This window comes from Prionailurus bengalensis, chromosome A2 (genome assembly GCF_016509475.1).
Source record: "Prionailurus bengalensis isolate Pbe53 chromosome A2, Fcat_Pben_1.1_paternal_pri, whole genome shotgun sequence".
Classification (NCBI taxonomy): Eukaryota; Metazoa; Chordata; class Mammalia; order Carnivora; family Felidae; genus Prionailurus; species Prionailurus bengalensis.
The window spans coordinates 144,533,253-144,555,001 of NC_057348.1; the positions used below are offsets into that span (position 1 = coordinate 144,533,253).

Below are 21,749 nucleotides of genomic sequence, written 5' to 3' on the forward strand. Positions count from 1 at the left end.
CCTGCAGCAGGAAAAAGCAGTCCGAGTTAACACACACGCTGACCTTACTGCCGATCTCAGTGACTCAGAACCCCAAGTTGCGTTCTTTCCCAAACAGGTCGGACTGAGAGCCCGGCTCCGAGACCCCGACCTCGGACCGCCCCGCTTGGGGGCGGGGCCGCGGACGTGCGTCCGAGCGAGTGCGTGCGGCCCCAGTGCGCATGCGCGGGCTCCGGGGCTGGGACGTGGCTATAAGTGGGCGGTGTGGGCGGCCTCCCGGTGTTGCCTGCGGAGGGCTGCGCTTTTGTGCCCCGAGAATCTTATTGGTTGCGATTCAGCTCTGTCCCGGGGCTGACTTTCTCGACTCCTGCACGACCCGCTGTTACCGCGAGTGGACGGCTCCTGGCCCTTCCTCCTGGAGGTGAGCGACCCTGTGGGCTTCCCCGCCTTCCCGCCCCTATTCCCCGGGCTGCGTGCCCCTCGGGCCGCCTCGGGTTCCTGGCCTGGGGCCGCGCTGCCTGGAGCGGGTGCTCCTTGCTCCGCCTCCACTCGGATCCGAGAGTCAGCCGCTCCAGCTGTGTTTTCAGGGATGACCCTGTGTTACATGACGCCCTCCCCAAGCTCGCTAGTGCTGGATTAGGTGTCCCAGTCCTGCCCTCCCGAAGAACCCTTCTTGTCACAGCACTTGGCGCGGTGGGTGGGTGGTAACTGCCTCTCTTCTTGCTTAGATTGTCCTCCCGATGAGGACAGGGTTCGTGTCTGCCGGACCCCGTGTGGCCGTAGTACCTTGCAGAGCGCCTAACACACTGTACTATTCAGGGCGTAGTTGTTAAGTGAACTAGATAGATTTGACTGTCTTAGAATTATTTTTACTTATCAAAAAATTTATGATTAACAGGAACCTGACTGAGATGTGAGGGAGACCTCTGGACAGGTTGCTTTCTCAAGGGCATGTTCTTACAACTCCTCCCTCAGAAACAGACTCGGTTCTGGAAGATTTTTGGCCCCTCTGTGCCCTGAGCTGTGGCACAGGGATTGTGCTTTGCACCAGGCGGGAGGAGTAAAAAGGTTTTGCTTTAGAAGAAGTGAAAGTTGTTTTGTTTTGTTTTTTTTAAAGTTTATTTAAACTTTCAAGAGAGAGGGCACCCATACATGTGGGGGAGGGGCAGAGAGGGAGAGAATCCCAAGCAGGGTCTGTGCTGTCGGAGCCCGATGCTGGGCTGGAACCCACAAACCGTGGGATCATGACCTGAGCCTAAATCAAGGGTCGGGGGGAAGCTTACCCCTGAGCCGCCCAGGTGCCCTAGAAGATGTAAAAGTTTTGAGGAGTGCTTTTGAGTTAGCCCCAGAAGTAAGTCTAGCTCTGGGGCCATGGAGTTTATAGTGTAAATATGCTGGGAGATTCTGTTGCGGAAGAACATGCGCTGGTACCTGTCTCCCTGTCTTAGCTCCCTAGGAAGACAGAAGTCAGGGTCAGATGCATGCATATCCCAGAAGGCTATAGGTTAACCACACCTCTCTTTCCTCAGCATCCAGAGGCCTTCCAGAAGTGGAAGAAAGCTTTACTGCTCTGCAGAGGAGTGTGGGGTCCTTTCAGCCATGAAGCCTCTGTTGAACCTCTATCTCTTAGGTGTGGTGTTGACCCTGCTCTCCATTTTCGTTAGACTGATGGAGTCCCTGGGAGGCTTACTGGAGAGCCCGTTACCTGGGAGCTCCTGGACCACCAGAAGTCAACCAGCCAGCACAGAGACCCCTAGGGCCTTCCAGACCATCCATCCAGAGGGGTGTGATAAGACCTCACTCCACCGGCTCTAACCTTGGAACACCAGGCAGGGTCCGGGCAGGAACTGCGCAGGCAGGCTCCGAACATCAGTATTATCAGAACTGTTACCAGGCCCTTGAAGGGCCTCTCCGTCTGGATGCTCCTGTCCTGGAAAAAGAGCCTGTCCGATGTGAACGGGTTGCCTATGACTGTGATGGAATGATGTCACTCTTCCCGGGGTCTGCTGTACCCTCTGGTGTCCTTGACAACAGTTCTCTGACATCTCTTAGCTAGGGGCTTGTGCTTCATGTTCAGCCGTTGGGAGATGGTGTCGTTTTCGTCCCTGCTTCCTCAACATCTGCCAAGAGTTCCTTTGGACTTGCGCGTCTTATGGTCAGTCTGTTTGGTGTTCAGCCTCTCTTCCATGAGAGCTTGTCTGTGTGGAAGTGATGTATGGGTTGGTGTATGGGAGGGGGAATGATGAAATAGTGTCCAATTCTCATTGTTTCACATGTTAAATGCCTTTTCTCCAACATACAGCGAACTTGTGAATATCAGTCTGAAGGGGACACTGGGATGACAAAGCCTGCTCAGGACATGGCATTATGGCCACCATGTGGCTTAAATGGATTTCTAATGAAATAAAAGTTGAGTATATATTTCTACTTTGTGTCATGTTGACCTCTGCCCTTGAAATTAGTGGTAGGGAAGGGTCTTAATTCCTAGATCTGGGGTTTGACATCTTAAAAACTTAGAAGCAGAAAAGTACTTAAAACACTTTGTTTAAAACATAAGGTAAATACACCTGGATTTGGAGGCCAGGGCAGTTGTGTCTGCCTCATATCAACAAGTCTTCTGATCCTGGGCCAAGAATATTCCAGTATTCTCTTGACTCTCCATTTCTAAAGAAAAATGATTATTCTAGCACCCTCGCCTTCTGTCTCTGGGAGAAGGAGACTGTCAGTCCAGTAGGCCTTGGTTTTTTTCCTTCTGCACTGCTGAAGTAAGGAGGGCTCAACCCTGTTCTCCAAGTCATTTGGTAAAATGCCCACATCTCACAACAGTTGTTTCTGTTCACTCCCAGATCTCTGCAGCGTGGCTTTTATACAGAAATGGAGAGCTATTTTTTTTCTACTTGTATCCACCACTCCTCCATGTTCAGGTGCATTCACTCCTCTGTCCCTCGTAATATAGATCCATTCACAGTCTCTTGATTTGTGTTATTTTATGTAAGGTGAGTTTGATTTACTTTTGCCCAAGGGTAAGACTGGAATATGGTCTTCTCTGCTGAACTACTTTTGCTTCCTGGGTTGTTCTGAAGCTTAAGTGCCACACGCTAGAAGCTAGTGGTTTGGGCATCACTTCTTTTTTTATTATTATTTTTCAAATTATTTTTTAAATGTTTTATTTATTTTTAAGACAGAGAGAGACAGAGCATGAGTAGGGATGGGACAGAGAGAGAGGGAGACAGAATCTGAAGCAGGCGCCGGGCTCTGAGCTGTCAGCACAGAGCCCAATGTGGGGCTCGGACTCACGAACTGTGAGATCATGACCTGAGCCGAAGCCGGACACTCAACCGACTGAGCCACCTGGGTGCCCCTGGACGTCACTTCTATTTATTGCATGGTGGTGGTCACTGGTGCTATTTACCAAGTATTTCCAGCTTCCCACCTTCTGGGTGCATAGTACGATTGGGCTCCCTGATCCTTTGTGGATGGCTGGGGTTATGTGAACTTGTGTTTCAGCAGCATAGTACAATCAAAACTATAGTTGGTTTTTTATCTCTGATTTCAGGCACTTTCATGTGCCAGTAGTTTTCCTAGACAGATTTCTTAAATTTGATATATTTTCTTTTTTTAAATTTTTTTTTTCAACGTTTATTTATTTATTTTTGGGACAGAGAGAGACAGAGCATGAACAGGGGAGGGGCAGAGAGAGAGGGAGACACAGAATCGGAAGCAGGCTCCAGGCTCTGAGCCATCAGCCCAGAGCCTGACGCGGGGCTCGAACTCACGGACCGCGAGATCGTGACCTGGCTGAAGTCGGACGCTTAACCGACTGCGCCACCCAGGCGCCCCAATGATATATTTTCTTATTCTCACATCTCTCCGACTCCTTTGGTATGTTTCAAATTTTAAGTGGGAGAGTTGCATTTTAAGTCTCTTCCCCAAGCGGTTTAACTGCAATGGTTTACAGGGTGCCACAACCTTTGAGGTCTTTGCTCTAAGACAGTTGGATCTACTTGGAGGTTTTAGGTTTTAACAACAGATAAGATGGTCATACCACTGTTACAGTCTTTCCTACGAGTAGGGTCACCTGCTGTCCCCACTTGCTTGGCAGAGGAGTTTTCTGGGGTGTAGTACTTATCAGAGCTAAAACTGGGACAGGTATAGGTAAACCTGGTCAAGGCAATTAGATGGGTAAGATGGCCAATCAGTTATTCTACCTGAAAAACATGAGTTCAAAATGGCGTCTGTCATTCCAAACATTTCTCAGCTTTATCTGTTAACCAGTTAGGGATGAGAAGCCGTTGCTTCTGTGAACCCTGCAAGCCCGTTGATTTCTGTAGTCTCTCTGCGTCCCTTGTGCTGCTTGCAAACTAGCCAGTTCAGGTCTTGTCTGAGCTAATTCTGTACTTTGTTGATGGTGACCAACAGTATCCAATTCAGGCTGCTAAAATTCTGTTCTCTGACTTTCTCTTACTAGATAGATTAAATAATGTGTGTCTTCTAAGTTACTGTAGACAACAGTTTTACCAGATACTCTTCTACTGTATAACATGAGTTGTCCTCTTTCTTTCAATAAGATCTCTTTGCTGCCCTCCAAGTAAGTTAATGTCACACATACTAAGGCCTTTTCTTTTTTTAACATGCAACATTCCCCCCCACTACCCCCTGCAACACACACATTCCTGTCTCCTTATCAGTCAAGGACACATTAGATTAGGTTATGCTGCAGCAACAACCCTAAATTCTCAGTAGCTTAAAAGAGAGTACATTTGCCCAAGGCAGTACTCCTAGGAAGCAGAATTGGGGCCTAATCAAGGAATATTCCCTTCCTCGGGGTAAGGGGACTTCACTGCATCTGCTCAGTGGCACGTCATAATCATGAGGCTGCTGTGTTTCCCATTCTCCCCCTTTCCCCTCAGTGCATTCATCGTGTCCCCATTCCACCAATATTTACTAATTTTTTTTTAACATTTATTTTTGAGAGAGAGAGAGAGACAGAGCATGAGCGGGGGAGGGGCAGAGAGAGAGAAGGAGACACAGAATCTGAAGCAGGCTGCAGGCTCTGAGCAAGCTGTCAGCACAGAGCCTGATGTGGGGCTCGAACCCACAAACTGTGAGATCATGACCTGAGCCAAAGTCGGATGCTCAACCGACTGAGCCACCCAGGCGCCCCTCCACCAATATTTATTAGATGTGTGGAAGCACATGGCTTGTCTTTTTAGTTTATAGATCTCCATCTCAAGCCACATCCAAAACTGGTATAGAAACCATTGTGCATCACTTGGAGATTCTTCAGTTTGGCCTTGATGTTGTGGCTGAAGGGAATTATTGGATTGTCTCCTTCGGGGGAGGTATGGTAAATGGATTCCACCTGCAGGAGGGATAGTGAGCTGAATGATTTATTCACTAGAAGGTTCAGTAGTGGTACTCATTAATGTTCTCCAAGTATTTCTGCCCTTGCCTCTCAAGCACATGATAGAAGTGTACTCCCTGACACCTTTGTGGTCGGACAGGGCCGTGAATTAGTTCTTGCCAATGAGTTGTGAGTAGAAGTGATGTGTGTTAATTCTAAACTGGAACACTTAAGCACTGGTTCAAAAACCTCCAAAACCTTTAACCTTCTTTTTCCCTCTACCCCTCCACTACAGTGACTATCAATGCTCCAAATGCAGCTGTTCCATTAATGTAGGTCCTGGAGTGAGGAAGTCATGGAGCAGAGCCCTTTATCTCTGGTTCATCTCTGGTGAACATGTAGTATAAATGAGAAAGAAACCTCTGTTGTGTTAAGCTACTGCAGCATAACTTGGCCTATCCTGACTGATACATTGCCTTTGGCACCTACTGGGTACCATGCATTGACTAAGATTTCATTACTACCTACTTCAGATAACATGCATAAGACAGCGGGGGAGGGGGGGGACACATAAACAAACCCATAACCTCTCAAGATTCTGTGATAGAAATAACGCGTACAGGATTTGAGTACATAAAGTTATTGACTAGCAGGAGGCAGATATTAAGGGAAAGCTTCTTAGAGGATCTGAATTTTTAAAAATGAATAGGTACCCAAGTTCAGAGTTTCCCACGAGAGGGAACCATGAGCAAAGGACATGGAGATGAGTTTAAGCACCCAGAGCGTATTTAGAAAACTGGTAAGTACAAATTTTAAATCCCGGTTATTAGATTGAAGTCTTAGCACTAGTGCCATCTAGTGGAGGCTAAGGAAGAAGGAAACACTAAATCCATGCTGTGTAATGCTTTCTGGATTTGAAGGGCTGTGCCTCTACAGTTTATGATAGATATCAGAATATTAAGGGATGGAAGATATGATCTAGTCTAATATTGTCCAATAAAAATGTAACGCAAGCCACATAGGTAATTAAAATTTGTTTAGTGGTTACATTAAAAAGAAACAGGAAAAGATATATATATATATATATATATATATATATATATATATATATCATTTGTTACAATATTTTTTATTTTAGAGAGAATCTTAATCAGGCTCCATGCTCAGCGCGGAGCCCAACACGGGACTTGATCCCACAGGATCCGATCTGAGCTGAAATCAAGAGTTGGACGCTCAACCAATTGAGCCACCCAGGCGCCCCAGGAAAAGATATTTTAAACACATTTAACCCAATATATTAAAAAACATTATTTCAACATGTAATCAACTTAAAAAGTTATCTATGAGATACATATTTTGCATTTTATTTTGGTACTAAGTGTGTATTTATATTGGTATTTTACACTTAGAACATATTTCATTTGGATTAGCCACATTTCAGGTGCTCAGTAGTCACACATGGCTAGTGGCCACTACATTGGACAGCGTAGATCTCTTCATTTGACTGCAGAGGAAATGGAAGCTAAGTAAGTTAGACAATAACATTGAATTAATGGGTGGTAATTTCCTAGTATGCAGCTCTTTTTTCTACAACATGATTTTTTTTTTTTAACATTTATTTATTTTTGAGACAGAGAGAGACAGAGCATGAACGGGGGAGGGGCAGAGAGAGAGGGAGACACAGAATCGGAAACAGGCTCCAGGCTCTGAGCCATCAGCCCAGAGCCTGACGCGGGGCTCGAACTCACGGACCGTGAGATCGTGACCTGAGCTGAAGTCGGACGCTCAACCGACTGAGCCACCCAGGCACCCCCAACATGATTTTTTTTTAAGAACTCTCCAAAATGCAGTGTAGCAAAATATGTCAACAATGTGCTTTTTCACCCCCAAGGTAATTCTTGTGTGGGCACATGTGAGATTTTTTTTTTCTAAGAAAACCTATTATTACAAATCAAAATTATGAAATGACTGTAACTTGCAGTGTTTACATGCTGCTTTGCCCATAGACTGTCAGTAATGCCTCAGACTTGACTTGCTTTGTATGGCAAACCTATATCAACTTAATAACTCATAATTCATCACTTAAACATTAACTTTTTATTATTGTGTTTCCTTCTAGACCTTTTTCATACACATTGGACATTGCTATATTGTAATAGTATGAATGCAATTTGGACTCTTTTTTTCCCTGTTGCTTAACATTATGAAATGGAGAAATAAATAATTGATAAAAGTAGGTAGTTTTATTTAATCTGAGGAATTCTAAATTGGAAAATATGTTCATAAGACTTGTTAGAATAGTGTACTCATTTATGTAAGAAGGGATAGAAAAGTTAAATGTATTATACTGTTATAAGTATGTGTACACTCTAAAAGAATAGAAAAAATAACAACAGTGGCTTCATTTTGGGGCAAGTGTGATGGGAACTAAGCCAATGATGAGGGTGGGAAGGAGCTCTTCACTCTCCCATTTGAAAGTTTATGATGTTTGTACCTCATGAATGTGTTATTTGTTCACAATTTTAATTTTTAAATGCCTACAATCTTTTACAGTTTCTATTGTAACAGCCTTCTGGAATTTTAATTGGGATTTTATTGAGCCTACAGATCTTTTCTTTTTTTTTTTTTTTTAAGTTTTTATTTATTTTGAGAGAGGGGCGGAGAGGGAGAGAGAGAATCCCAAGCAGGCTCTGTGCTATCAGCATGGAGCTTGATACTGGGCTCAATCCCATAAACTGTGAGATCATGACTTGAGCTGGAAATCAAGAGCTGGATGCTCAACTGAGCCACCTAGGTGCCCCCAGCCTATAGATCAATTTGGGATAAATTGACATCTTAATATTGAATCTTCCAGTCCATGAACATAGTATATCTTTCCTTCTGTTGTTGATAAAGAATTTTGTATCTCTCTTCATGAGTAATGCTGGTTTGTGGTCTGTTACTTTCTTTTCTTGCATTGTCTTTATCTGATTTTGGTAATGCTGGGTTCATAAAATGAGTTGGGAACTGTTTCCTACTCCATTTCCTGAGTTTATATAAGATTAATATTCTTTCGGGGCACCTGGGTGGCGCAGTCGGTTAAGCGTCCGACTTCAGCCAGGTCACGATCTCGCGGTCCGTGAGTTCGAGCCCCGCGTCAGGCTCTGGGCTGATGGCTCAGAGCCTGGAGCCTGTTTCCGATTCTGTGTCTCCCTCTCTCTCTGCCCCTTCCCCGTTCATGCTCTGTCTCTCTCTGTCCCAAAAATAAATAAACGTTGAAAAAAAAAATTAAAAAAAAAAAGATTAATATTCTTTCTTCCTTAAAAGTTTGATAGGCTCGTCCAGTGAAGACATATGAGCTTAGAGTTTTATTTGTGGCAAGATAATTACAAATTCAGTTTCTTTTATGAATGTATATTTATTTGATTTTTCCTAAATCTCTTTTTAAGTCATTTTTTCCTAAGTTTTAGTAATATCTGTGTGATGACATTAGTATAGAACATTTAAGTTGCCAAATTTACTGGCATTAAGTTGTTAAAACTACTTCCATATTATACTTTTAAAGTGCACAAGATCTATAGTGATGTTCCCTCCTTTTTTTCAGATTGGCAATTTACATATTTCCTTTTTTTTTCTAGATCTCACGAACTATACGTTTTTCAATTTTTAGAAATTTAGCTGCTGTTTTATTTTTTTAATTATTTTTTAATGTTTGTTTATATTTTAGAGAGACATAGTGTGAGTGGGGGAGGGGCAGAGAGAGAGGGAGACACAGAATCCGAAGCAGGTTCCAGGCTCTGAGCAGTCAGCACAGAGTCCAATGTGGGACTCAAACCCACAAACTCTGAGATTATGACCTGAGCCGAAGTTGGACGCTTAACCGACTGAGCCACCCAGGCACCCCAACTGCTCTTTTTAAAAAATGTAACTTTAAAAATTAAAAAAAAAAGGGGGGGGACCAGGGTGGCTCAGTTGGTTAAGTGTCTGACTTCGGCTCAGGTCATGATCTCACGGTTCATGAGTTTGAGCCCTGCGTTGGCCTCTGTGCTGACAGCTCATAGCCTGGAGCCCATTTGGAATTCTGTGTCTCCCTCTCTCCCTGCCTCTCCCCTACTCATGCTTTGTCTCTCCTTCAAAAATAAATAAACATTAAAATATTTTTTTTAAAAAATTAGCTTTAGAAGTAGGTTGTTTAATTTCCAAATACCTTGACATTTTCCAAATATTTTTTCTTTCATTGATTTCATTGATTCCAATTTCATTGATTATGTTAACAGAACATACCTTTATAATTTTAATTAGTCAAAATTTATTGAGACTTATTTTATGGCTCAATATAGGGTGTATCTTGGTGAATGTTCAATGTGCACTTGAAAAGAATGTCGATTCTGCTATTGAGTGAGCTGTGTTTTACAGAAAGTGTACAAAATATTTTTTATCAAAAGTATTAAAAAATACAAAACAACTTTTTTACAAAATTACATAAAGTTCGTTGATAGTGGGGCGCCTGGGTGGCTCAGTCGGTTAAGTGTCCGACTTTGGCTCAGGTCTCACGGTTTGTGGGTCCGAGCCCTGCATCGGGCTCTGTGCTGACAGCTCAGAGCCTGGAGCCTGCTTCGGATTCTGTGTCCCTTTCTCTCTGCCCCTTCCCCACTCATGCTTTCCATCTCTCTCTGTCTCTCTCTCTCTCTCAAAAATAAACATTAAGACAGTTTTTTAAAGTTGGCTGATAGTTATTGAAGTCTTCTGTATCCTTATTGATTTCCTGTTTTAGTTTCGTGTTTTTTTAAACTCTGCTATTGGATACATATACTTTTAGGATTGTTATGTCTTACTAAATTGAGCCCCTTATCTTCTTTAAATGTCCCTCTTTATCAAGGTGTATTATTCCTTGTCATGAAGTCTTCCTTATGTGATGTTAGTATAGCCACCTTAGCTAACATACGATTAGTGGCTGCAAAGTTTTATCTTACTCTATCCTTATAACTTATGTGTCTTCATATAGTGTGGATTTCTTGCAGATAGCATTTAGTTGTGCCCTCCTTTTTTTTTTTAAATTTTTTTTTTTTCAACGTTTATTTATTTTTGGGACAGAGAGAGACAGAGCATGAACGGGGGAGGGGCAGAGAGAGAGGGAGACACAGAATCGGAAACAGGCTCCAGGCTCTGAGCCATCAGCCCAGAGCCTGACGCGGGGCTCGAACTCACGGACCGCGAGATCGTGACCTGGCTGAAGTCGGACGCTTAACCGACTGCACCACCCAGGCGCCCCTAGTTGTGCCCTCCTTTTTATACAGACTGGTAATATCTGATTTTCAATTGGAATGTTTAGGCCATTTAAATTTAGTGTAATTATCCATAGGGTTGGGTTTAAATCTTCTATCTTGTTATTTTCTATTTCCTATCTTCCCATCTGTTCTTTGTTCCATTTTTCCTCTTACTTCCTTTTGGATTGTGAATTATTTAGTGTTCCGTTTTGTCTTCACTATTGATTTATTAGCTATCGATCTCTGTTTAATTTTTTTAATGGTTCCTCTATTCTAGGACTTACAACAAACATCTTTAACTTATTGTAGTCTGACTTCAAATAGTATCTTATCGGGGCATCTGGGTGGCTCAGGCAGTTAAGTATCCAACTCCGGCTCAGGTCACGATCTCACAGTTTGTGGGTTCGAGCCCCGCATCAGGCTCTGTGCTGACCTCTTGCTCAGAGCCCAGAGCCTGATTCTGATTCTGTGTCTCCTTAACTCTCTGCCCCTCCCCCGCTCACGCTTTGCGTCACTCTGTCTCTCAAAAATAAATAAATGTAAAAAAAAAAAAATTCAAATAGTATTTTATCACTTCAGGTATAATACCAAAGCCCTGCAATACTACACCTTTATTTCCCCCTCTCATCCTCTGTTCCTTTTTGTCTTATATTTTACTTCTATGTATGTTCTAAACCTAACGTTTCATACTACATTGTTATCACTTAAAAATTTTTAAATGTTTACTTATTTTGAAAGAGCAAGTGAGAGAGTGGGGCGTGGGCAGAGAGAGAGAGGGAATCCTAAGCAGGCTCCACACTCAGCATGGAGCCGGACATGGGTCTCCAGCTCATGATTGTGAGATCATGACCTGAGTCAAAATCAAGAGTTGGATGCTGAACCGACCGAGCCACCCAGATGCCCCTGCATTGTTACCATGTTTAAACATTCAATTTTTGTTTAAAGAACTTCAAAAATTATATGTGTATATATATTAAAGTGTTGACTCACGTATTTCGAATTGCTAGTGGTTGCTTACTCTTTGTGTAGATGTAGGTTTATAGGTTTTTATATATTTGAAGTCTTCCAGCCCGTATTTATTCAAATATGTGTCTTTATCTCAGGAAGTAAACAGTTATGTTCAGTACAGCCCTGACCACATGTCCACAACTCTGGTCAGACTACTTTTAGAGCTAATAATGATTCTTCCAGTATGTAGCATACTATGTACATAGTTGCTTCTCAGCAAATATTTGTAGAGCCATGTACAAGAAATTTCTTTACCACTTTTTAAAATTTACTTAATAAGGAAACACTTGCTTATGGTAAATAGTTCAAACAGTACAAAAAATAAAGTGTGAAAAATAAGTCCTTTTTTCACCACCATTACCAATGCCCTACATTTTTATCCTCCCAGAAATGATCTGGGCATGTTCAAGCATATCCTTTTTTTTAAATCCTTTTACCCAAGTGATAGCATTTTATATATACTGTTTTTCATCTTTTTCTAACTGTATAGGTCTCAGTAATCATTCCATATCAGTATATGTAAAGTTGCCTTATCTTAATGGCTGCAAAACATTAATATAGAAGTATCATAATTTAACTGGTGCTCTATTGATGGACATTTACCTTTTATAAGGAAAGGAGAAAAAATGTCAAGAACAGAGAGTAAAATAATGCAAAAAAAAGCCAAAATAATGACCTTGAAGGTTGTTTGAATATTTGAATTTCTACTATTATAATCTTTGCATCAATAAAAAATTGTGTTAGTTTTCGCTTCCAATGAGCAAGTCTTTTTTTTTTTTTTAATCTTTATTTATTTTGGAGAGAGAGAGAGACAGTGTGTGAGCAGGGGAGGAGCAGAGAGAGAGGGAGACACAGAATCTGAAGCAGGCTCCAGGCTCTGAGCTGTCAGCACAGAGCCCGACGCGGGGCTCGAACTCACGAGCTGTGAGATCACGACCTGAGCCGAAGTCAGACACTCAACCGACTGAGCCACCCAGGTGCCCCACGATGAGCAAGTCTTAAGAAGAAATAAGCCACTACGAGGGGCGCCTGGGTGGCGCAGCCGGTTGAGCGTCCGACTTCAGCCAGGTCACGATCTCACGGTCCGTGAGTTCGAGCCCCGCGTCAGGCTCTGGGCTGATGGCTCAGAGCCTGGAGCCTGTTTCCGATTCTGTGTCTCCCTCTCTCTCTGCCCCTCCCCCGTTCATGCTCTGTCTCTCTCTGTCCCAAAAATAAATAAACGTTGAAAAAAAAAATTTAAAAAAAGAAATAAGCCACTACGATACAAACTTCTGCCTCTGATGTAACAGGTTTGGAAAAATACCAATGAGAAGCAGGCCTCCCACCCTATGTTAAGAGAAGCACCAGGAAATTTAACTCTGGTCACAGGAGGATTGTGCCCGTGTGTCTTGAGGGTTTAAAAGACATGAGAGAACCAACTTACCTCCTTGGCTCGCTCCTGTACAAACACCAAAGTGAGAATGCCTGGTAGCTATCCAGTCCTAGTCTGAGAGGATAACTAATAACTCACTCCTCCTCAACTTCATGCATCCTGAAGAAGTCTTTAAGTGGAAGTTTCTTCTCCTGGTACCAAAGATAGGAGATTGCAAGGGGAGGGGAGGAGTTGGTGCCACTAAATGGTACACTAGTAAATGTTTCACACCAGGTCTCTGAGTGGGGATATACATATAATATGTAAAATAATAATCATACATGCATACACATGTTATTACATATATATACATATACGATATGTATAGTGTTATATGCATTATAACTACAATTTAATATACATTATAATTAGTCATATTATATATTATAATCATATCATAATATATAATATATGTATGTATATATATGTACATATATGCATACATATAAGTATGTATGTTTTCTCTACAGTTTTACTGACGTAAAGTGCGTATAGCACCCAATTTACAACTAACAATAAAATACACAGTGCTCTTGTACGTTTCATATAGCCAATTGATTCTCACAGAAATCTTTCCCTGGTTTTTGTCAAACTCTTGTATTCCTAGCCAACCAACGCAACTGACAAGTACAGTTCCGACCTGAATGTTGGCTGATTTTTCCACTTACGTTAACGAGTAAGATGAAAGTGAATTAACCTAGGTGTATGTTGGAACTTTACACGTTCATCAGTGACTTCGGCAACTTCTTTGCTAAATCAGATAATAGCTCTCAAATACTGAAAGCTACTGAGACTCCTCAGATTTTCTGTGTGCCTACAATATGACAGCAACAGCCACACGCAATTTACATCAACATTTTTTCTATCCCTTTATTTTTTTTTTAATGTGTATTTTTGAGAGAGAGAGAGAGAGAAAGAGACAGAAGACAGAGTGTGAGCAGGGGAGGGGCAGAGAGAGAGGGAGACACAGGATCCGAAGCAGGCTCCAGGCTCTGAGCTGTCAGCGCACAGCCCGACGTGGGTCTTGAACTCGAGAGCCGTGAGATCATGACCTGAGCCAAAGTCAGACGCTTAACCGACTGAGGTATCCAGGCACCCCTTTATCCCTTTAGACAGCCAACAAAACAATAAATCGAGGCTTAATTGATTTCCATGGTGTAAATAACTCCCAACATGGCTGGTTTCAAGATAGTGACCAACATGAAGTGACCAACACACCCCGAGAAGATAGGACGAGGTAGTGCAGCATCACACAGCGTTTCTACCCTGTAGATACAATCGACGTAAATAACCTCAAGGGTATAGAGAGTAGTAAAATATAGTAAAACAATTAAGAAGTGGTGAGTTTGGGTCATTACCTTTGCTTTTGTATAATTTGTTGAAGTGTAAGTTTCCGTAGTGAAATTTTTACTATTGGCTATGTTTAACAATGGCTCGTAAAATGCCTGAAAATCCGAATCGTTTTCACGGGTCTCTTTTGTGCTGGCTCCAGCACGCCACTGTGCTGCACTTCCTCATCTGCCCACTATTCCCAAAGAAATAAGCCTCTTTGCCTTGTTAACAGCCCGGTGTTTCCAAAAAGTTCTCATCTTCTCCCATGAAACGAGATAGGGAAGATTGGCGTGAATTACTCGTCTTCGTCCCGAGCTCCTCTGGCCCGGGGAGAGCCTGACTTCAGGGAATTCACACAGATAAAGTTTTTGTGAGGGGCTTTGCCATCTGGGGAGAGGATTGAAGGCTGTGGGTTTCTGGAGAAACTGCCTTGCTGTTCCGGCCAGCTCACCACTGTCTTGCCATAACCGTAGTGCATTTTCCTCATGTATGCAGAGAAACTGAGTGAAAAATGGAATAGACTACTGTTACTGCTAGTTTGTAGTGCGTAGGAAAGGGGAGAAAAAAGCTCTGCTTATCCCCAATCCTCCCTTGCGTCTTCTTTTTTTCCTTTCCTGTTGTTACCCGTCACATTCCTTGATGTCATGCCTGCCATTGTGAGCCGACAGGCCCTCCCTGGCCTGGCGGACAGCTTGTAAGTCAGGAGGGGAGGGGGAGCTGTGGAGGTTGGGGGGAGCAGTGGTCACACCAACACCTTGGAATTGGGCTGGGTCTGAGTGGAGCCCCAGAGATGTTCTCCAGCCCATTCTTCCCAAGAACCAATGAGTAAAATTAGGGGCCTCCCACCTGAGGTCAGGGAACCAGGCCCTGGAGTGGATCTGGGGGTGGAAGATGGCCTTCTTTGTCAACTGATTCATTCTCCAGAATTCAACTTGTTCTCCGACTCGGTGGTATTTGAAAGCAACTTTATCCAGGTACCTGTGTGCAGCTCAGAACCCGCTTTCTTCCGCTTTCCAGAACTTGTTCCTAAGGGTTGGTCCAAAAGTGCTGGTCCAAAAAGGCCTCTGAAAGCCCTGGGGAGGAGAAGGAGGCTGCTATGGCTAGGGACAACCAGAGGGTCTGGATCCCAAGTTCAGCTCGGTCTGTGCCTACAGCATGATGGGGCTCCTTGAAGGTCATATGCTTTCAGGAAATAGAACTACAGACTGCAAAAGGGGACCTCAGGGCTCACCCTGCAGGCAGGGTCCATGGGCCACTAGGGAAGGAATGGTTGGTTAGAGGGAATGAAGGTTGTTTTTAGAATCCCTGCTCTGAAACCCAACCTCCTCTCCATGGGATGGTTTAGAAATAGCCTTGTTTGAGAGCCAAGCCCCTAGAATCGGCCTTGCCCAGATTCTATATCCCCTAAAAGGCGGTGCTATGGCCATTGGAAGTTAGCATTTTTGGCCTGGGAAGCATGAGGCCACTGGGAGTATGGGATAGTCATATGGCATCTTGGGGCACCTGACTGGCTCAGTGGGTAGAGCATATGACTCTGTCTTGGGGTCATGAGTTCAAGCCTCATGTTGGGGGTAGAGGTTACCTTAAAAAAAAAAAAAAGTGCGTGTGACATCTTACTGAGGGCCTGCCCACCTACCTCCCTCTAGGAGTCTAGCTGGGATCTGCATACCTGTGCTCCTTTGCAAGTGCCGCATGACCAGCTTCTCATGGCCTGTGTGCTGTGTGCTGTGTGCGGGGCAGGAGATGCAAAGAGAGATCAGATGGTATCCCTGGCCAAGGAGCTCATGGATTCGTCAGTTTAAAGGGCATGTTATAACATGGTCACTGCTAAGAAAGCTCTGGCAGGTGGTTTGGACCAGCTCATCCCTAAAGCACGAGCAGAGAGAAGGGTGCTAGTGTCCAGGGAGTTCAGCGCACTTTTTGGAGTTTGGCAGTTGAAGAAGGCTCCCCAGAGGAGGAGGTGAAGCCCTTCTTGGAGGTATCCCTAAGACTTTGGTAAGTGGAGGAGCAGAGGGAGGACACTGCAGGCCAAGGGACTTCAGTTACCTGGGTGAAAGTGGGAGGCTAGAACCCATAGGGAGGGTCTGTGCTCAGGAATCCATGTGGTGGGGTCACAAAGCAGTGAGGAGTCACAGGAGAGAGTGGAGACAATTTGAGCTCAATTAGAAGACGCGTTCACGGAGCAGCAAGCTACTCCCTGACGGAGCCCCCCAGATTTCAAAGAGCCGGTTCGCCGCTCCGAGTGCTCCCCGGCTCCTGCACTGCTCCCAGGGGACTGCAGAGTGGGGCAATCAGCTGGCAGCCCGCGGGGGTGCTCCTTCCTGACACAGTCTCAGCGGAGGAAGAGCAGGGACGTGGCAGATCCAGACTCGGGATAGCGAATTCCAGTCATTTCTATCTGGGTGTGAGGCTTTGGCAGGAGGTTTATTCTCTTACTCCGTTCTCTTTGACCTGCTATTAAAACTGTGTAGATTCTCTGGGTGGACACTTAGTGATTCATGCAGCAGGAAACTCGGACTGTTCCGGGGAGGGCAAAGCCTGTCTGCTGGAGCTGCCCCGTGGCAGAGTGAAAAGTTGACCTGAAAGGAATCGCCCCACACAATTAGGTGGCTCCCTTTCTCCCCGCTCCTCAGTATCACCTCTCTGCCATCACCTGGAAGAAACATCACTCACAAACCTTTACTTAGCACTTACTCTCAATGTGTGCCGCCCCTGTGTTTCGTAGTGCATGTGAGTGTCATTCCGCACTGTGGGCTCCAAGAAATGTTTGTTTTTGTTTTTTCCTTCAAAACGAAAATGGACTTTTCTTAGGAGCACCATCTAGTCAGGCGCATGGGAACTGAAATTTCTGTTATTCCTGGGGCTTTCCCCTTGTCCCCGGCTCCACCACGGTTGTGAAATGGTGTCAATGGTCCTACAAAGTCTAGAACATTGGGAGAAGGCTCTCTGGTCGGTCACTCCTCAAATGTTCCTTACCTTACCTTGGTCCTTGTGGTTCCTTGGAGGCTTCTCTGCCCGCCCTGGACAGTGAGGCGGGCGTGTCTTAGCTGAAATACTGTGCCCAGTGCAAAGCATCCAGTCTCCCTGGGCTGCCTCTGATGCTGCAAGAGAACAGGTTCTCACGAGATCTAGCAACAAGCCGGGCCCTCCCTCATCTTGCGGGAAGCTCCCCAGTCGTCCCTCAGGCTGGGCTGCCTGGGTCTGCCCCATTCACTAGCTCTTTCCTCACTCTCCTCCCCTTCTGGAACCTTCTTTACACAATCTCCCTTCCAGATCGTTGGAAACCTGTGCTGGCTGCTTCTACCCGAGGATGGGGGAATAAAATGTCAATGCCTCTCAGCTTTTTCTTACTAATGCCTCCCTTTAACGTTGGATAATGCAGAGGATGCAAAGGAGGGCAACACAGTTTCCTGTCGCCAATGAGCTGGTCTATTTGGAGAGACCCACAAAAAGGATGGATGCTGGTCATTGCCCAGGCCAGTGTGCCGCACACTTGCTCCGAGCATGTCCCCGAGTTAAAGTGCTGCTTTCCAGCACCTGTATTCTCCCACCCTTGCCTTCCTCTTTCTCCCTGACCCATGTACCTGGGCTGATTTCCAGGTCACTAAGCCCGGGAGCTGGATGGATGTCTATGAAGGTTCTACCACTGTGATCCTCGGGGTGACCTCCTCAGTGCCCTCCTTGCCACTCCCCAACGTCCTCCTGATGGCCAACGTCACCTGGCCCCAGGGTCAGTTTTCCACCTGGAGCTCACCTGATTGTGCTCCAGTGGTCACCCTCAGCAGGTAAAGAAAGGCTGCAGAAGGGGTGGGATGACCGCATTGTTTTGCAGCTGGATTTTAGATAAAAAGAAAGGACAGTATATAAGCTATGTGTATACACGATGTATAGTGTATAAACTATGTAGAATTCATTCATTAAAAAACATGTCTTTCGTATCTGGATATACCAGACACTGTGCTTGGTGAAGTGATAGAGCCCTGGTCTCTGTCTCAGCCTGGTCTTCGAGGATCTTGGCTTCCTTTTATTTACTTTTATATTGTCACTATAGACTTAGGGGGTTTCCCCCGCAAAAAGGCGAGGGGTATGAAAGTCAGATGGGATGATGGAGTGTTACAATTGAAAAAAAAAAAACCAAATACTGGATGTACAGGACACATCCACGCTTCTTACTGTCTCAGCAAGGTTAACTAGGATACAGGGAGGAGATCTGGATGGAAATAGGGTCAGAACACCTGAGTTCCAGTTCCTACTTAACGTGGTCTAAACTTGGGCACATCAGTTAGCTGTTCTGAGCCTCAGTTTCAACACCTGTACAATGGAATGGAAAATACCTTTCTTTCATCAAAGGGCGTGAGGATTGAATGAGAGGTTAGACGTCGTCTATCAGCCATTGTTATTGATGTGGGCAGGTTCTTTAGTGATGAAGGCCCTGAAAGTCAGAGAAGAGTTAGTTTTAGTAATCATTCCCACTCCCAGACCATGAGCTTTCTCCCATGGGCATCCCCCAAGCAGAGGCGGGAGCCTAGTGAGATGGGGCCAGGCTCTAGGTAGGCACGCATGCTTGATTGAATGCATGGGCCCCTCTGCTGTGGGGATTTCCCGATTGTGTCCAGGATTCTCCCCCTGAAGTTTGTGGAGCTACAAATCTGTGACCGGCTCCAACGCATCCTGAGGGTTAGGACAGTGACTGAAAAGATCTACTACCTGAGGCTCCACGAACACCACCCAGAGGCCGTGTTTCAATTCTGGATCCGCTTGGTGAAAATTCTGCAGAAAGGTCTGTCCATCACCACCAAAGACCCAAGAATCCAATTCACGCACTGCCTGGTGCCCAAAATGTCCAACAGCTCCACCGAAATAACGGTAAGTGGGGCCTCCCGCCAAGACCTGCAGCGAGATGGGGGATGGGAAGCCCAGCTCCTTAGAGGATTAAAGTCTGGTGTTGCAGGGGCAGACTTCGTTTTCAAGGGCCAAGGATACACACGCATCAAACTGGGGTCTACAAACATAAAAAGCAAATGAATTTCTTTTTCTTAAAAAAAGAGCTATAAAGTGGTTAACTCACTTAAAAATTGTTTTCTGTTGGGTTTTTTGTTTTTAAGTTTTAGAAAAGGAATAATGCTCACTGAAGGAAATTAGAAAATCGCAGAAAAATCACCCCTACTTCTCTCCAACCCCAAGCAATCACTTGGAACATTCTGGCATACTTCCTTCCAGTCTTCCATTTTATGTATTTTTTTTCCTTTTTTTGTTTGATCTTTATTAGGTTTTGGCATTAGAGTTATGCTGTCTTCTTAATATCAACTGAAGAATTTTGCATATGCTTTCACATTGTTGAATATATTGAAACTTTGAAAACATTTATTCTTTAACGTTAGAGGCTAGATTGAATTTGCCAGGTTCTTCTTTTTTTTTTTAATGTTTGCTTGTTTATATATTTATTCTTTCTCCAATTTTTTATTTAAATTCCAGTTAGTTAACATACAGTGTAGTATTAGTTTCAGGAGTAGAATTTAGTGATTCATCACTTACCTACAATACCCAGTGCTCATCACAAGTGCCCTCCTTAATGCCCATCACCCATTTAACCCTCCCCCTGCCCACCTCCCTCCATCAACCCACTGTTTGTTCTCTATAGTTAAGAGTCTGTTTCCTGGTTTGCCACCACCCCCTGATTTTTATTTGTTTTGTTTCTTAACAGTTTTCCATCTTTTTTTCCCCCTAGATCACTTTTAAAAAAAATTTACATCCAAGTTAGTTAGGATATAGTGCAACAATAATTTATCCATTTAGCCCATCCCCCATCCCCCCTCCCACATCCCCTCCAGTAACCCTCTGTTTGTTCTCCATATTTAAGAGTCTGTTATGTTTTGTCCCCCTCCCTGTTTTTATATTATTTTTGCTTCCCTTCCCTTATGTTCATCTGTTTTGTATCTTAAAGTCCTCATATGAGTGAAGTCATATGATTTTTGTCTTTCTCTGAATGACTAGCTTCGCTTAGCATAATACCCTCTAGTTCCATTCATGTAGTTGCAAATGGCAAGATTTCATTCTTTTTGATTGCCGAGTAATACTCCATTGTGTATATATACCACATCTTCTTTATCCATTCATCCATCAGTGGACATTTGGGCTGTTTCTGTACTTTGGCTACTGTTGATAGTGCTGCTATAAACATGGGGGTGCATGTGTCCCTTCAAAACAGCATGCCTGTATCCCTTGGATAAATACCTAGTAGTGCAATTGCTGGGTCATAGGGTGGTTCTATTTTTAATTTTTTGAGGAACCTCCATACTGTTTTCCAGAGTGGTTGCACCAGCTTGCATTCCCACCAGCAGTGCAAAAGAGATCCTCTTTCTCCGCATCCTCGCCAACATCTGTCGTTGCCTGACTTGTTCATGTTAGCCATTCTGACAGGTGTGAGGTGGTATCTCAATGTGGTTTTGATTTGCATTTCCCTGATGATGAGTGATGTTGAGCATTTTTTCATGTGTCGGTTGGCCATCCAGATGTCTTCTTTGGAGAAGTGTCTATTCATGTCTTTTGCCCATTTCTTCACTGGATTATTTGTTTTTTGGGTGTTGAGTTTGATAAGTTCTTTATAGATTTTGGATACCAACCCTTCACTGATGTATTGTTTGCAAATATCTTCTCCCATTCCATCCGTTGCCTTTCAGTTTTGCTGATTGTTTCCTTCGCTGTGAAGAAGCTTTTTATTTTGATGAGGTCCCAATCGTTCATTTTCGCTTTTGTTTCCCTTGCCTCTGGAGACGTGTTGCGTAAGAAGTTGCTGCGGCTGAGATCAAAGAGGTTTTTGCCTGCTTTCTTCTCCAGGATTTTGATGGCTTCCTGTCTTATGCTTAGGTCTTTCATCCATTTTGAGTTTATTTTTGTGTATGGTGTGAGAAAGTGATCCAGGTTCATTTCTCTGCACGTTGCTGTCCAGTTTTCCCAGCACCACTTGCAGAAAGACTATCTTTATTCCATTGGATATTCTTTCCTGCTTTGTCAAAGATTAGTTGGCCCTACGTTTGTGGTCCATCTCTGGGTTCTCTCTTCTGTTCCATTGATCTGAGTGTCTGTTTTTGTGCCAGTACCGTACTGTCCTGGTGATTACGGTTTTGTGATACGGTTTTGGGGTCCGGACAGTCTTCCATCTTAAATTAATTTTTCATTTATATATTTGAGGATATTCAATACATAATAAATGTCTGAATGTTGCTTTTTTTCAGTTGAGATTACATCAGAAGCATTTTCCCGTTTCTTTTTAAAGCTCTTCATACACATCATTTTGATAATTTCATGCCGTTCCAGTAGTTGTGTGAATGAATTGAAATTTACTTCGCCATTCTCCTGTTATCAGACATTTAGAGTTGTTTCTAACTTTTCATTATGGTAAATGATGCTAGAACAAGCATTTGTGTGA

At 43.9% G+C, this 21,749-nt stretch overlaps 2 protein-coding genes across 5 annotated transcripts in view; both read left to right on the plus strand.

Moving 5' to 3' along the window:
* Window positions 1–2,406, plus strand: HILPDA (hypoxia inducible lipid droplet associated). The gene is given in 3 exon segments (XM_043589451.1): window positions 1–400; window positions 1,509–1,732; window positions 1,735–2,406. Coding segments are annotated over 3 exon segments (459 nt in total). The 5' UTR covers window positions 1–200; the 3' UTR covers window positions 1,770–2,406.
* The window catches only part of FAM71F2 (family with sequence similarity 71 member F2), a 27,833-nt gene continuing 6,376 nt past the window's right edge, over window positions 293–21,749 (plus strand). Inside the window, exons 1-3 of one of the 4 annotated variants that reach the window (XM_043589450.1) lie at window positions 293–400; window positions 17,921–18,105; window positions 18,937–19,186. In XM_043589450.1, coding sequence (XP_043445385.1) covers window positions 17,942–18,105; window positions 18,937–19,186 — 414 coding nt within the window. In that variant the 5' untranslated portion in view covers window positions 293–400; window positions 17,921–17,941. Of the gene's footprint in view, window positions 401–2,026; window positions 2,135–15,009; window positions 15,295–17,920; window positions 18,106–18,936; window positions 19,187–21,749 lie in introns of those variants that run through there. The other 3 variants (XM_043589449.1, XM_043589448.1, XM_043589447.1) reach the window with 3 other exon arrangements.